The sequence below is a fragment of the Oncorhynchus gorbuscha genome, linkage group LG15 (genome assembly GCF_021184085.1).
Source record: "Oncorhynchus gorbuscha isolate QuinsamMale2020 ecotype Even-year linkage group LG15, OgorEven_v1.0, whole genome shotgun sequence".
Lineage (NCBI taxonomy): Eukaryota > Metazoa > Chordata > Actinopteri > Salmoniformes > Salmonidae > Oncorhynchus > Oncorhynchus gorbuscha.
In genome coordinates, this window is record NC_060187.1 from 32,698,785 (window position 1) to 32,715,715 (window position 16,931).

Sequence of the window (16,931 nt, forward strand, 5' to 3'; positions counted from 1 at the left end):
CCCTCTGTGCTTAATGTCATACATGCAACTAACCCTCTGTGCTTAATGTCATACATATACTAACCCCCTGTGCTTAATGTCATACATGCAACTAACCCTCTGTGCTTAATGCCATACATATACTAACCCCCTGTGCTTAATGTCATACATGCAACTAACCCTCTGTGCTTAATGTCATACATATACTAACCCTCTGTGCTTAATGTCATACATGCAACTAACCCTCTGTGCTTAATGTCATACATGCAACTAACCCTCTGTGCTTAATGACATACATGTAACTAACACTCTGTGCCTAATGCCATACATGTAACTAACCCTCTGTGCTTAATGACATACATGTAACTAACCCTCTGTGCTTAATGACATACATGTAACTAACACTCTGTGCTTAATGACATACATGTAACTAACCCTCTGTGCTTAATGACATACATGTAACTAACACTCTGTGCTTAATGACATACATGTAACTAACACTCTGTGCTTAATGCCATACATGTAACTAACCCTCTGTGCTTAATGACATACATGTAACTAACACTCTGTGCTTAATGACATACATGTAACTAACACTCTGTGCTTAATGACATACATGTAACTAACACTCTGTGCTTAATGACATACATGTAACTAACACTCTGTGCTTAATGTCATACATGCAACTAACCCTCTGTGCTTAATGACATACATGTAACTAACACTCTGTGCCTAATGCCATACATGTAACTAACCCTCTGTGCTTAATGACATACATGTAACTAACACTCTGTGCTTAATGACATACATGTAACTAACACTCTGTGCTTAATGACATACATGTAACTAACACTCTGTGCTTAATGTCATACATGCAACTAACCCTCTGTGCTTAATGACATACATGTAACTAACACTCTGTGCCTAATGCCATACATGTAACTAACCCTCTGTGCTTAATGACATACATGTAACTAACCCTCTGTGCTTAATGACATACATGTAACTAACACTCTGTGCTTAATGACATACATGTAACTAACCCTCTGTGCTTAATGACATACATGTAACTAACACTCTGTGCTTAATGACATACATGTAACTAACACTCTGTGCTTAATGCCATACATGTAACTAACCCTCTGTGCTTAATGCCATACATGTAACTAACCCTCTGTGCTTAATGACATACATGTAACTAACACTCTGTGCTTAATGACATACATGTACTAACCCTCTGTGCTTAATGTCATACATGCAACTAACCCTCTGTGCTTAATGTCATACATGCAACTAACCCTCTGTGCCTAATGCCATACATATACTAACCCACTGTGCTTAATGCCATACATGTAACTAACCCTCTGTGCTTAATGACATACATGTAACTAACACTCTGTGCTTAATGACATACATGTACTAACCCACTGTGCTTAATGCCATACATGTAACTAACCCTCTGTGCTTAATGACATACATGTAACTAACACTCTGTGCTTAATGACATACATGTAACTAACCCTCTGTGCTTAATGACATACATGTAACTAACACTCTGTGCTTAATGACATACATGTAACTAACACTCTGTGCCTAATGCCATACATATACTAACCCTCTGTGCTTAATGCCATACATGTAACTAACCCTCTGTGCTTAATGTCATACATGCAACTAACCCTCTGTGCTTAATGTCATACATGTAACTAACCCTCTGTGCTTAATGACATACATGTAACTAACACTCTGTGCCTAATGCCATACATATACTAACCCACTGTGCTTAATGCCATACATGTAACTAACCCTCTGTGCTTAATGCCATACATGTAACTAACCCTCTGTGCTTAATGCCATACATATACTAACCCTCTGTGCTTAATGCCATACATGTAACTAACCCTCTGTGCTTAATGCCATACATATACTAACCCTCTGTGCTTAATGCCATACATGTAACTAACCCTCTGTGCTTAATGCCATACATGTAACTAACCCTCTGTGCTTAATGTCATACATGCAACTAACCTTCTGTGCTTAGTGCCATACATGTAACTAACCCTCTGCGCTTAATGTCATACATGTAACTAACCCTCTGCGCTTAATGTCATACATGTAACTAACCCTCTGTGCTTAATGCCATACATGTAACTAACCCTCTGTGCTTAATGCCATACATGTAACTAACCCTCTGTGCTTAATGCCATACATGTAACTAACCCTCTGTGCTTAATGCCATACATGTACTTTGAATAAACAACATAGATTTCAGAATTTGTTACATTCATCCATGGACTCATACATATTTTAAAATATCACTCATTATATTTTTTAAGAATAAATCCGAAATTCCCTTTGATTTTAAAGAATAAAAAACGGATCTGTATTGAAATGGTGACTTTCACAATGCTGTTTGAATGACCACCAGAAAACCAGGTCAGTGAAAGGTCAACAGTCCTTGATTAATTAGCATGTCACACTGGGCCTGTAGTTAGATCCTCAGCTTTGCTAACAGGAGGCCTCGCCTCTTCCAGCCCGTGCTGTGACATTTCCTACGAGGGATACTAACCGGATTGAAAGTGTCCTCCCCTGCCTGCTTTTCTAGCCCATTTATGCCTGTTTTGGCATAGGAAGATAGACCTCAAAAACATTCTGTTCCTCATGCACTTTCCATGGAACTGGGCCTGTCATGGAAAAATCCCAGCACAGTACGTTCCTCATAAATTAGCTGATTATTTTTAATAAACACCCAGGTTTCTCTTCTCGTCAGTATACAGGAGCTTACGTAGCTCTTTTTCATTTCCCTTGAAGAATCCATTTACTTCCTGTATCCAAGTTTTGGCTGCACCTGGCCGTGCAACTCAGATTGATTATCATCACTTACCTGGCTTAAGTCCAGTCTGCACCCGTAACAAATCAACAAATTGGGGTCAGACCTTTTGTCTCGATACAGTGTGACAAACTCAGCATTGCTTACTCTGAGACATCAGGCATCAATTACAAATCTGCATTTAGCCGTCAGGACTGGCTTCTGTTATCTTTGATGTTTAAGACGACAGACAAGCATTCCGCCAAATCCTTACTCAGCTCCTAAAACTGCATGAGAAACTTTTCTCCGGTAAATACCTATCTTTCCATGTCATTGGACATGAACCACGTCCATTTCAACTCATACTCATATCACCACCTAAGAGAAACTCCTCAACAAGACATTCATTCTCATTGTATTTTTGTGCATTCAAATTGCCATCGATTAAAATGCAATTGTGTTTGTTGTCCGTAGTTTATGCCTGCCCATACCATAACCCCACCGCCATCATGGGGCACTATGTTCACAACGTTGAGCATAGCAAACCGCTCATCCACACAACGCCATACACGTAGTCTGTGGATGTGAGGCCGGTTGGACGTACTGTCAAATTAAAAAAAATAACATTGGAGGCGGTTTATGGTAGATAAATGACCATTCAATTATTTGGAAACAGCTCTGGTGGATATTCCTGCAGTCAGCATGCCAATTGCACACTTGAGACATTTGTGGCATTGTGTTGTGTGACAAAACTGCACATTTTAGAGTGGCCTTTTATTGTCCCCAGGACAAGGTGCACCTGTGTAATAATCATACTGTTTAATCAGCTTCTTGATATGCCACACCTGTCAGGTGGATGGATTATCTTGGCAAAGGAGAAATGCTCACTAACAGGGATGTTAACAAATGTACACAAAATGTGAGAGAAATACGTTTTGTGCAGATTGAAAATGTCTGGGATATTTTATTTCAGCTCATGAAACATGAGACCAACACTTTACATGTTGGGTTTATATTTTTGTTCAGGGTAGCAGGAGCTTTTAGACTTAAGAAGTGACATGGCTTGTCTACCTGACTAAGATATTTATGTCTGTGGAACAGAATGTGATGGGAGAGAACCACATACTGTATATGGAGAGATGGCCACGTCACAAAATGCAGGTAGTAAGACAGTTATTACAATTCAATAGCGGTGGTAGTTATTACAAAAACCAGTGGCCACGCCAAAGGAACTTTGTTTTATAAATACTGAACCACAGCAAGGTAGCCTACATCTCAAGTATATACTTTCAAAAAATTGTTTGGGAGCAAGGACTTAGGCCCCTATAACCTAAAACTGAAATGACAGGGCTGTAAAATTGCACAGGGGGGTTTGCATGGTTGACATGTATTCTGGCTCAGATGCTGCAATCACAGCAGGAGACCTTGGATTACAGTCCATTTGGATTACAGAGGTGTTTGCCGCTTGATAAATGATATTCAACTGCAACGACACGTTGCCTTCTCCCCTTGTCATTACCAGTGTTGCCCCTCATCGTTATTGGCGTCTGTGTTGCCATTGTGTGTGGCGGGTGCTGTCATGGTGGTGTAGTGGTTGGCTGTGGGGCGGCCTGCTCTGTGTTTGATCCCAGTCGGGGTACCTCCACGCTCCGAGGGAGACCACTGCGGTCCATCTGGCTGGGGCTTTAATCAGCACCTCCCCTCAGAGCGGGGAATCATTCTCCTGCCTGGCCCCAGCCCTTCGCTGTGCTGCCTGCCTGCCTCAGAGCACTGGAGCCCCTCTAACATGCCCACGCTGCACATTTCATCTTTCTAAATGTCACTTCATGGTTTACTGCTCCTCCTTATGATGCTAGTAGGAAGGCGAGTGCACAATGCTAGCCTCACTCTGCAGTATTTTAGTTTAACAGCATAGAGCTTCACCTTGTGTGTTGTAGTAGCTGTGTTTTATTAAACAAGAAAACCCCTTGTTTAGAAAGGCGTAGACCTATGTTTGATAAAATGCAATGCATTAATAAATTATGTTGTGTTTCTACACTAGCTATGAAAGGAATGAATACAGCCCTCTGAATCAGGTGTGTTTTTCTGTGGCTACAACAAAAGTGTGTGGTGTTGGGGGAACACTTGAGGTCGCAGGTTGCCATTTATTGAGATTACTCATGTACTGGAGGCAGCTCTAGCTGGCATAGCCACAAAGTCAGAAAATCTGATGTTAAACCCAACCCTAACCACACTGCTAACCCTTATGCCTAACCTTCAATTATGATCAAAAAACACATTTTTGTTTTCATACATTTTTTATTTTGTAGCTGGCCCATCCAGCGGAAACCACTCCGTTCTGCCTCCAGGGCAAGACTCATGACAATAAACATCAACCTGCCTCGAGGACTGGAGTTGGGAAACACTGCTCTGAGAAAACAAGCCCCCCCCCACCCATCCCACACATGCGTGCACGCACTTTCTCAGGAGGATAGAGAACGAGATAAGGAGAGTAAAGAAATGGAGAATGGAGAGCGCAGCAGAGAAGAATACCTTAAGGAATAATTACCATACATAAATACGCTTTTCTCCTGCTTTAAATTGGGTTATTTTAGAGTCTTGTCACTGATGTTCTAGGAAGACTCCATGGTAACACATTTAAACCTGAATGCTGCTGTTAGAAAGGATGAATTATTAATGGATTGGAAAACAAGTAGGGATGATGCTTTCCCAGGGCTGTGAAGAGAACCGCTATGTGTCTACGGAAGTAATGCCTGGCCTCGCAGGTCTTCCTCAGTAATGTACACGTCAGGCACATATCATTCATTCATGACCGCAGCAGTCACTCTCTAGCTCCCAAACAATGAGTAAATCAATAAAAGGGATGTGCTAAAAAACTACGTCAAGATTCAGCCACAGCCTATTGCTCAGGTGTTGGCTACATTTATCACTTCACCAACGGTCAGTAGCTGTGATCTATAGCATTTTTGAATCTCTACTCTTAAGATGGAGGCCCGATACTGATTTTTGCTCTTGAATAGCAGGTGCATCCATTTGACTGACATTTTTTTGTTTTAAGTTCTTATGCATCATAATGTGCAATGCAATTTTGAATCAAATTAAAAGGCAATTTTCTCTAATATAGACACTTCAATTGTATGTCTTGAAAAGGTAGAATGTGTCTTTTGTGAGGAGATAATCTTGACTAGAGCGTCATTGTTATTTTTATTAAAGATGGAATCCGCAGGTCGTGGGTGTCCCCATTCCACCCCACTTCTTGTGTTGTGTTTTGGGATTTTGAGCCCAGTCAGCTAAGAGAGATTACAATAGTAAACTACACTGGTCAGTAAGGCTCAAGCTGGGTAATGCCTCCTTTGTTATGGTTGGTGGTATGGCCCATGTTTATGCTGCTGGAACTGAGTGTACGGAAACAGTTGACTGAGATTGGCATAAAGCTGTGTCTGTTTTCCCCAATACCCTTTCACCGTTCCACTCTAATTAACAGTAACATTCATTACTGTGTGTACACAGACGAGAGTAAACCTCGCTCTCAGGCAATAAAGACAACACAATTCCATTTTTTCTCTACAAACTTTTCAACATTGTTCCTTTTCTAATTACTCTGTTAACAGCCGTGAAATAACTGTGATTAGATATGAAACAATGGCCACAGTAAGCATACTGGTAAATAAAAGTGGCTCTAAAATGAAATGTCGGTTTAATCAACACAATATAACTGCTCTTGGGGGTTGTCAGAGGAAAAAGCAGTAATGTTTGCTATGAAAGTTTGTGGTTTCAAACTATTGTACGTTTTAAGCGCTCTGACATAACAGTCAAACTACAATTTCTGTTCTCAAAGTCATGGTTTTCAAACTATCATCATAATTGTATTCTGTGTTTCTCTAGTCTTCAAACGCCTCTCTACGGGTGAAATCACAGACTTACTTCCAGGTCAGGCTACCTGTATTCAGAAAGCTGACCCTTCTGCTAAGTGTTATGGATGACAACCACCTCCCCCTGTATATCTATCTGGACCTTCAGCACCATGGACAGTGACATTGCTAGCAAAACATGCTAATGTGATCACACTTAAATGTACTCGGAGGACAAGTTACACAATAGGGTGGCTGGGTATTCAAAGACAGCCCCTGGAGGAGGCACTGTGAAGGAGTAGAGAGAGAGAGTGGGCCACCTGTCCTCTGCGGGGCAAACAGTGCTGTGGTCGGCCCTGCCCCCCCTCTGGCTTAGAGAAGCTTTTTGCCTGGCTGGAGACACCTGCTCCACTCAGCGGTGACGGCTCCCAGCGGGACACTGGCTCAGCTGCTGCTCACCAGGCCCCCCTTGCAGCACTGGCCCCCTCTCAGTGTGGCACTGCCAGCCTGCCCTCCCGGCCCTGCCTGCCACGCAGGAACACAGTACAGTAGCTACCACAGTCGGCTCAGAAATCAATTATGATGGCATTGACTTGACACGATCAGTGTGATTGGCATTCATTGGACAGTTACTGGGTTCTTTACAAGAAGCTGACAAAGCATACCCTATACCACACAGGCCACCTGACCCAACAGTTAGTTTCTTTATGGGCGTAATTAGCATGTAGTAAGCATGTAACTATTCAAGTAGCTCAGCATATTCTCTAACAGCCTTATTGTTCTTAGAATATGTGGACAACTATAAATACCTAGGTGTCTGGCTAGACTGTAAACTCTCATTCCAGACTTACATTAAGCATCTCCAGTCCAAAGTTAAATCTAGAATTGGCTTCCTATTTCGCAACAAAGCCTCCTTCACTCATGCTGCCAAACATACCCCCGTAAAACTGACTATCCTACCGATCCTTGACTTCGGCGATGTCATTTACAAAATAGCCTCCATATACTACCCACCACTGTGACCTGTATGCTCTCGTTGGCTGGTCCTCGCTACATATTCGTCGCCAAACCCACTGGCTCCATGTCATCTCTAAGTCTTTGCGAGGTAAAGCCCCGCCTTATCTCAGCTCACTGGTCACCATAACAGCACCCACTCGTAGCACGTGTTCCAGCAGGTATGTTTCACTGGTCATTCCCAAAGCAAACACCTACTTTGGCCGCCTTTCCTTCCAGTTCTCTGCTGCCGATGACTGGAACGAATTGCAAAAATCACTGAAGTTGGAGACTTATATCTCCCTCACTAACTTTAAGCGTCAGCTGTCAGAGCAGCTTATCGATCGCTGCAGCTGTACACAGCCCTTCTGTAAATAGCCTATCCAACCAACTACCTACCTCATCCCCATATTTGCTTTTGTTTTTCTGCTCTTTTTCACACCAGTATTTCTACTTGCACATCCTCATCTGCACATATATCACTCCAGTGTAAATTTCTAAATTGTAATTACTTTGCCCTTATTGGCATATTTATTGCCTTACCTTCTTACTTCATTTGCACACACTGTATACAGAGTTTTCTATTGTGCTATTGACTATACGTTTGTCTATCCCATGTGTAACTGTTGTTTTTGTCGCACTGCTTTGCTTTATCTTGGCCAGGTCGCAGTTGTAAAAGAGAATTTGTTCTCAATTGACCTACTTTATTTCACCTTTAAATAAAGGTGAAATAAACAAACAAATAATAACAATAAAAATTGTGGACCCACACTGCAATAATCTATGATAAAATGTTCCACAGCCTATATGTAGTTAACAGCTGTGTCGCAGTTTGAGATGGGCTGTAGTTCTGCAGCTGTATGCAGATGACCGCTGATTGACCAGCAGGAGAAATAGCACTTTTCTTCCTAAAACTGAAGAGAGCTCTGCCAAATCGCATTAACCTAGCCACATATGATTGATCAAGGTTCTGGTATCTCTGCTGAAAAAGGAAGTGTTCCTTTATTTTCAGACAACCACACACTGAGTGATTGTGTGTCTTGGCTCTTTCTTACTCATACTGCTGTTAAAAAAACATCTATATCCGGTGAACCCATATGGTTCAATGAATCGTGTTGGTATTGACATGTTACCAATTGAGATCTTCGTTCAGTTCACTCAATATTGGTCCAAATCCAACATTAAGCAAATCCTGGTTATTTCTTCATTTCATTATTCACCGATAGTAAATCCTAAAATGATGCTCCTGTAAGTTAATCGATATCAATCTATGGCCTTTTTATCTGAGATATGATTTTGTGTCGCAGTTAGGTGGGTGATTCTACCTACTTGGCACAGTGCACTGCCTCTCTCAGAGATGATACCTGCCTCCTCTCTGTATATTGCACCTGTAACAGCAAAGGCAGGCTTGTGGAGCTTAAATGAACTAATTTCCTGGGGTAAATTAACCAGAGACACACTGCAATCAGGGAAGGAGGAAGTGATGGAAGCGACAGATGGAAGGAGCTAATCATTGTTGTGAAATAGAGATGACCCTCACAATCTATGGGGTGCCAATATGCCTTTGCCAACTGCTGTACAATTCCCCCTACTCGCCTTGCTTCTGTTTGTCATGACGATGCCTTAAATGAGTTAAGGTAAATCTAACCTTTTTTTTTTTTTACTGAAGAATGGAGTTACCAAAGAAAGCACCGTGTTATGAAAAACAACAGCTGCATGACGACAGCAGTCAGGGGCTCACAAATAAACGGCATTCAAAACAGACAGTTAAGAAATCTTAATTTATTCCTCACCCATATCTGCCTCTGACTACTATCCATGCTGACGTTCTTGGATTTTTGATAGACCATTCATAGCAACCAATATGGCTGATATCCTGAGTGGCGTGTTCTCCTCCCAGTCTATGTTGGCTGGATCCTTTGGTTCTGATAGAAAACTCAGTAGAGTTTTAGAACATGTTAGACATCCTTTTAAACACAATGTTCTCTAGCTCACCTAGAGCCTGACAAATGGCTGCCTGGACTACAGGGACATTGTTCTAGACTGTAGCCATTTAGCAAGCTATGTATTTTGCTTTATTACTTTGCTATACTGGATTCCCTTGAAATATATTTGAAGGTGTTCAGTATCATACCACTATAATAACATCCTTTTATTATTGCGTTTGATTTCATTTTGTCAATCCTTCAGTTTTGATTTCATACTGAAGCATATCCATACAGTGGTATTACACAGCTCACACCGTAAGACAGCTCAGACATCTAGAACTAAGCATTTTGGTCTCTAGTATCATAATATTATGCCTTGCATCCACCAAAAGAATACAACAATCCAGCTCTCCAAGAGCAAAGCCTCAACAATCTTCCAGCACATTTATCTAATGTATGCAAATGATCTAGCTGTGCTTAATGAAGGTACCATTAATCATTGTAACGATGGTCAGTTTTAACCAGGGTAATCAGAATCCCAGACACGCCTCATATATTCTGATTTACATACAACTCATGTATTCACATTTATTTTAACAGGAAGTAGCATCGTATTTGTGCATTTTCAGTATCACATAGAAACAGGGTCTGCGTTTACTCTGATCATAGCTTTAGAACTGTCTGCCTACTCAGTCAGATATAATGAAAATGAATACAAACATCCACATCAAGTTCTTTAGCTAACCCAAATGCAAAATAATTTCACGCATTGCAATTAAAAGGCTTGTAAGAGGTGATTTAATAACTTGCCATAACCTCACTATCTATTATTACAATCTACTATTCAATTTTCATTTCAGCAGAAATTAAGGCACTGTGTGGTACTATTGTTATATGTGAAAGAGAAATCACAGCATCAATCTACTTGTCATATGCAATTTAAGTTTATATATAACTACTGGGATTCTTTACAGGTAGCTAGATAGCATGACTGTGTATGCGAAAATAGTCTGTGACTGAATAAGACGGTTCTGCCAGGTGAATAAGAACATTAAGTCTTTATGGATGACCAAACATTTCCTCTGCATTCGCGTACAGTCAACAGCAGACCTCAATGCTGTCAGCATTACAACGATTTCTGCTAAATTCAGGAAAGCTCTAGGGTGGGAAGCTGAGCCTGTTTGAAGGGAAGCCGAATGAGAGCCCGTCACAGATTAGACACCCACAGTTTCATGTAGATGTAATGCACCAAGTGAGGGATTTTCTCTCAACGTTTTCCAGTGAGGGTTTTCTCATGCCTCTCTTCCCCTTGAACTACACCACATTATAAACAGCACATACTGTAGACTCACGTTCTAACAATAAGGAGGAAGACTGGAATAAATGATCTCAAAGACCAGGCTTAATGTAGGTACATTGCTGCCTCCTCTTCTCATTACGCACATCATTTAACTGTTAATATAGCGTTATGGTTTAACTTCAGGTTGATTTAGTTGCCACTAAAAGCCACCATCTTCATTACATAAAGAAATCAGATCAGTACCCTGTCTAAACAAATGTTAGAAAAAGTAAAACAATTGAACTACACTATATCCATACTATTCTGTCCATACAGAGCATCAGGTATTAAAGATAACATTTATATTTTACAGTGTTTCATAATTGTAGCAAGGTTTCATTGTTCTTGCAGTAACCCTGTGTTTCTAAGTTGCCGCAGATCACATCTGGCAGTTACGAGTGTCACCATGGTGAATGTAGTAATGTACCCAGCCCCACACTTTTCAATGAAAAACTATTACCTGACGCCATATTACATACTCATTTCCATATTCTAATTTGATCTGTTTCAGATGTAAAAAATGTTTTTAAATATATTGTTTATAAATATTGCAGTAACTATGTCCATGCACATAACGGATAAGCTTACACACATACAAAATTCACATAAAGATGCTGGCATTGGCAAACTACGCACACAGAGAGGCTGCTACACTGAATTCATACACACTGAAAATTCACTCTGCCGCTCTTACTCCCAAGATAACGGACTGATTGACAGAGGGTTAAATAAGGCAAAGTAGGTGGATATTTTTGAGCACACACAAGCATGTAAATAGCTGCTAATACAATTCCTGGGGATAGTCATCTTCCTAAATTGATCTATTCTCTACTGCTCTCTCTCACTTTGTCTTTTGTCTCCTGTTAGTGTTTTAAGAGTGAGATATTTCTGTCTATCCTCTTACCAAAATTGACCTGGACCCCATCTGGGTGGATGGGAGATCCCTGGGAAATAGCGGCGAGAGCCTCTCAGGGACGGAGCCGTCAGCAGTGGCTAGTCCCGAGAGCTGGGGGTACCGCACCATCATCTTGAGATGCTGCTCACAGAGTGCACGCTCACACACAGATAGAGAGAGGGGGAGAGGGAGAGAAAGGAAGAACAGAAACGGAAGGTAGGAAGGACAGAAACAGAATGGCAAAGGATAGCGGGAGTGAGGAGACGAAAGAAGAGAGAGGGGGGAAGAGGAGGGCAATCACAGTACACTATGCACTCACACACAAGCTTGTGTGTATATGCACACACACCCACACACAATCATACGCTCATACACATATGTACGTACACACATTTTGAGCCCAAGATGGGCGATTCCTCAAGCAAGCTTAGCATAGATAGCTACCTTGCTTTGGGTAAATTAGGGGAAATAAAACAGCCAGCCGCCGAGCATCCCATTTGTTACTGCAAGCAAGAATGAGTGAGAAGCGTAGTGATCCTTTTCTACTGCCAACCATCAAGCTTGGATAATAGGCTAAGCATTAATCAACCCTTCGTCTTTACACTTAAACCATGAGCACAGAAATGCACACACACTATAATACAAAACACAGAATGGTAGGCAGCACATACACTGGGGAGGTGAGAAGAAACAAAGACAATTTCTTTACCTCATTGCTCAACAAAGCAGCGTTGAGAGTTCGGCTGATTTCGAACATCTTGTAGACAATGCTTTTTTCGTCCTTTTCTTATTTTCTAAGGGCTCTCCTTCAGTTATTGTCTCCCTCTTTCTACTGGAAATGGGAGTCAGTCCCAGGAAAAAACAAATAAAAAATAAATAAATTAAAAAACAGGGGGAAAAAATCCTCTATAATATCTGTTTAATGTCAGATTTTTGTCCACTTTTCCCCCTTTTTTGGTACACCTCTGGTGTATGTGGCGCTTGTGCCCAGGGTCTCGGCACACGACTGAAGAGTCAATATTTTTTTATATCTCCCCAGTCAGCACATTAAAACAAGCAGTCGGGCTGGCGGGCTTGTTCCCTTATCTGTCCACCGCACACTCGCTCACACAATGCGCTCCGATCCTCACACTGCTCTCTAGCAGATTAGTTTGTCCCAAAACATAGCTCTTAGTTTAAACTCCCTCTCTCTCGCCCTTTCTCTCCCTCTCTCTCTCATTCCATCTCTCTGTGTCGCTCTCTCCCCCCCAACTCGCTTGCTCACGCTCTCATGCAGGCAGCTACAGTTCACTTTGCTACCACAAGGTGGGAAGACTGTTCTAACATCAGCGACGCCACCACATCTGCCTGTTCTCTCGGTTTCCTGTATGTGTATAAGACATGAGACACAGGGATCAGGCCCATTCTTTCTCCTTTTCTGCGTAGTCCTCATCTCAATGGGACCACTTAATAGCAGGATGATGGAACACCACCATAAATATACTATTGTGTATTCAGTGTATTCCTTTTCAGCATGACAAGTACAAAATAGCCACATAAAACATAGAACATTGGTGTGAGACATGTTATTTGTGATACAGTCACCTGTACCGTCTCTCTTGAGTCAGATTCTTTGGGCTTGCACTGTATGTCATTTAAGGCTTGGGATACTACAATTACTATGTAAAAGCATGTTTATACAACCCAATCATGACAGTAATTCCAGTGTTAGTACAGAGAAACATAATATAATTTCCTGTAGATATATTTCTACTGAATATAATAAACTTTGTGATGATACCGTTCATCAGTTTGGTTTGACTTCATCTTAAAATAGTGATAAAGTGTCAGTACATCCACAAGCAGCATGGCTTGTCTGTCTCCAGTGCACTCACTGTATGTACTTTTTTTCGCCAGGCCCCAGGAGAGGACCGTGGCCAGTTAATAGCAGCCCATTGACACCAGACCATCTGCTGGTATGGACCACAGCCAGGAGAGGACAGAGTCACTGCAAGCAGAGAAGAGAGACAGTCTGCAATTCTCTCCTAATGCTGTTAATGTTGTGCATTTGAATGTGTGATGATGTGTATACTTGCATGGATATGTAAAAGTTAGTTAGTTAGAAGGCGAGAGAGTAAGAATATGGCTGAAATCGTACATACCTAGAGAACAGCTGAGACCATACAGCACTAGTCAATAATACAACTACTAGGTGTTTTTTTCTATCATGGCCTTATTCTTACATTTACCTCACAAAGGCTGTTACCGTGTACAACTGGCTTCTCAAAACAGTCTCTCCGGGGACAGCCAGGCCACCTGTACTCTGGGATGAGCTGTCACTTGAATCATCCAGCCTGAGGGTTGATTTCTCTGTCAGCTGCCTTTCAAGCCCTCTTCTCTGACCTGCTCAGTCCCAAGTCTCTTGATTGCTGTCGCCATAGTGATGGTCTCTTATGCCGCCTGTTCTTTCCAGTCCCCCATGTCCTGTCTTTTGATTTTGCATGACTTCCTTTTCGTTGATGGTGCTTTATATGTTGGAAGTCCTTACATGGTCAAACTAAAAAGGGTTTCCCTGTACCAACACCGTATATGAAAATACATGGTGTTCCACAGGAAAAGACAGACTAGAAGCAATCACTAAGAGAAGTTGTTTTTTAAAATAATTTCAGTCATGCTATAAATACAAATATTTTTAAAATAGTAGCATTGAAAGGAGCATTTGAAAATATATATTGTGTAGTAGCAAAACCCTTTCCCTGAGGGTTTCCTGTTTTCCCGTTCTGCTATGAGCAGTGTGGAATGGTCTCCTCAAAACATGATCACTAACAACCCATATCAAAAATAGGCATGGAATATCAATGACTGTACAAATACTTTTGTTTCTCGTCTCACAGTAATTTCATTGAACATCAGTCCCAAAATAAATCCAGCACCATGGAGCCCATTAATTGGTTAGATTTAAGGGATGACATGCCATGAAGGACAGCTATTCAATTTTCTGGAAATATTGCACAGCACTGTTCTTTATAATTTAAGAAATAATAATGCCGCCCTAGTTGTTTAGCTGCCTGTAGCTATCAAATATGATCACAGGGACAACAATCATTGCCCTCCTCCCAGCCTTATTTATTTGTTCCTGTTACACAAAGCTTATAACTTGAAAATAAGCAACAGAAAGTCTATATGCCTCTTGCTCTGGAGTCATATGGCCATTCATTTGATCCAGCTAATCAGGTGTGGCGGTAATAATGGAAAGCAATTGGCTTAATGACATATGCTCCAATTATCTAGAAAGCCTCTAGCCCAATAATGGACTAAACGAGCCACACGTAACCATATAGTCCAAGAAATGTACATCATCGAGGCAAATTGGCTCTGGCAGCCAAAACAGCTAAATATTCCCATCTAAACATTCAACTCGATTGCGGTACGGTTCTAGAAAAATAATGCACTATACTTTAATTTCACAAATGCAAAATATACACTTACACTGTTTTAACTAGTTTCAACACAGTTGCAGCTGACCGTGTGTATATATATATATATATATATATATATATATATATATATATGTTAAATAAATGTATTTCTTGCTGATATAAAATACAAGTTGCTTTTTTCCAAAACTGTACAGCAAGCGATGCGTGTTAACGTTTATAGCAAGTGTCAGGCCTCTTAACGAAACTCTCCTAACCAGAAGATTGTCCTACTATCGTCAATAGGCGCTAAAGGTAGTTAGCATTTATGAATGGGAAATCCTCATGCTTTAAAGCTGCAATATGTCACTTTTTGGGTGACATAAATGTGAGTTATAAGTCTGTCACTCAATGAAAGCAAGTTTAAGAAGCGGTAGATCTGTTCTATGTGCACTATTTCTATGGTTTCCATGCTTAAGTTTTGTTTTTGCTTCTTTTACTTTTGTACACCAGCTTCAATCAGCTGAAAATGAAGGAAAAAAATGTGGTTAAGGAAAATATATTTCACTGCGGGTTAGATGGTACAATGATACTTTACACTATACTTACATATCACAATCTGAAATTAGGCAAACTATTAGACATTTTTGCAACCAGGAAATGGAGCGATTTCTGCATAGGACATATTTTATCAATCCGTAGATAATTTAGGGCCATTGGCAACAGCGAGACATTGCATTTCTAAAATCACGATCGAAAATCATGCTACATGTTCAGGCTCTGTAGCCTACCATGTTCTCTCTGTTAGCTAAAAAGTTAAGTGGGGAAAGGAGCATACATTGTTAGTGGAGATTTCCAAAATAAGGCTACTTCCACTACCAGAGATTAAAAAATGAAAACATTTATTTCTTCGACCCAAACACATCGAAATAAACAACCAACTTAAAACAAACATAAACATAAAACATTTGACTATACAACTCAAAAACAGCATGGTTGCGCTCACACCAACAGACTAGTAGTGCAACGACATAGCTCATGACCTACAGGACAAAAGTTCTCATCTGTATCAGTATCAACAGAAGTATACGACAGGGATGCCCAATTTTGCCATTTCTATTCATTTTGGTTGTGGAACTTCTATCTCTAGATATTCTGAATAAATAAATACATTTGTATGGATTAACCTTTTTTAACAAAGAAATCAAAATTTCCCAACTGGCTGATGATACTACTCTTTACTTACGAGACAAAGACCAGGTCGCACATGCCCTTAATGCTATAACTGTATATTCTATTGCATCTGTTATGCAGGTGAATGAGGACCCAAAAGCGACTTGGCGAAAACAGAGTCTTTAATCCAGAAAAGGAAATATGCAATACTCCTAGACAAATCGGAGCGGTAAATAAAGCATAACAAACAATTCCACTCGTAATGACGAGAACAGACTGGAGACTCGATCATAAACTGTAGGTTGCCTCGGGAAGGCACTTGACCGTAGCAGACTCAGACACCTGCTCACCACGCAGCATCTGAGGGAAACACGACACGACAGGGCGATACAAAGACACAGCACGGTGAACAATATACAAGGATCCGACAGGACAGAAACGGAAAACAAGGGGAGAAATAGGGACTCTAATCAGGGGAAAAGATAGGGAACAGGAGTGGAAAGACTAAATGATTGATTAGGGAAATAGGAACAGCTGGGAGCAGGAACGGAACGATAGAGAGAAGAGAG

At 40.9% G+C, this 16,931-nt stretch overlaps 1 protein-coding gene across 5 annotated transcripts in view; it reads right to left on the reverse strand.

The window, feature by feature from the left end:
• elavl4 (ELAV like neuron-specific RNA binding protein 4) overlaps nucleotides 1-12,988 on the reverse strand; it is a 72,204-nt gene extending 59,216 nt beyond the window's left edge. For 2 of the 5 annotated variants that reach the window (XM_046301892.1, XM_046301891.1), the window contains exons 1-2: nucleotides 12,504-12,986; nucleotides 11,804-11,935 (exon numbers count right to left, since the gene is read on the reverse strand). In XM_046301892.1, the coding sequence (XP_046157848.1) occupies nucleotides 11,804-11,935; nucleotides 12,504-12,551 (180 nt within the window). In that variant the 5' untranslated portion in view covers nucleotides 12,552-12,986. Of the gene's footprint in view, nucleotides 1-11,803; nucleotides 11,936-12,503 lie in introns of all 5 variants that reach the window. The other 3 variants (XM_046301894.1, XM_046301893.1, XM_046301896.1) reach the window with 3 other exon arrangements.
• Nucleotides 12,989-16,931: the final 3,943 nt, after the last annotated feature.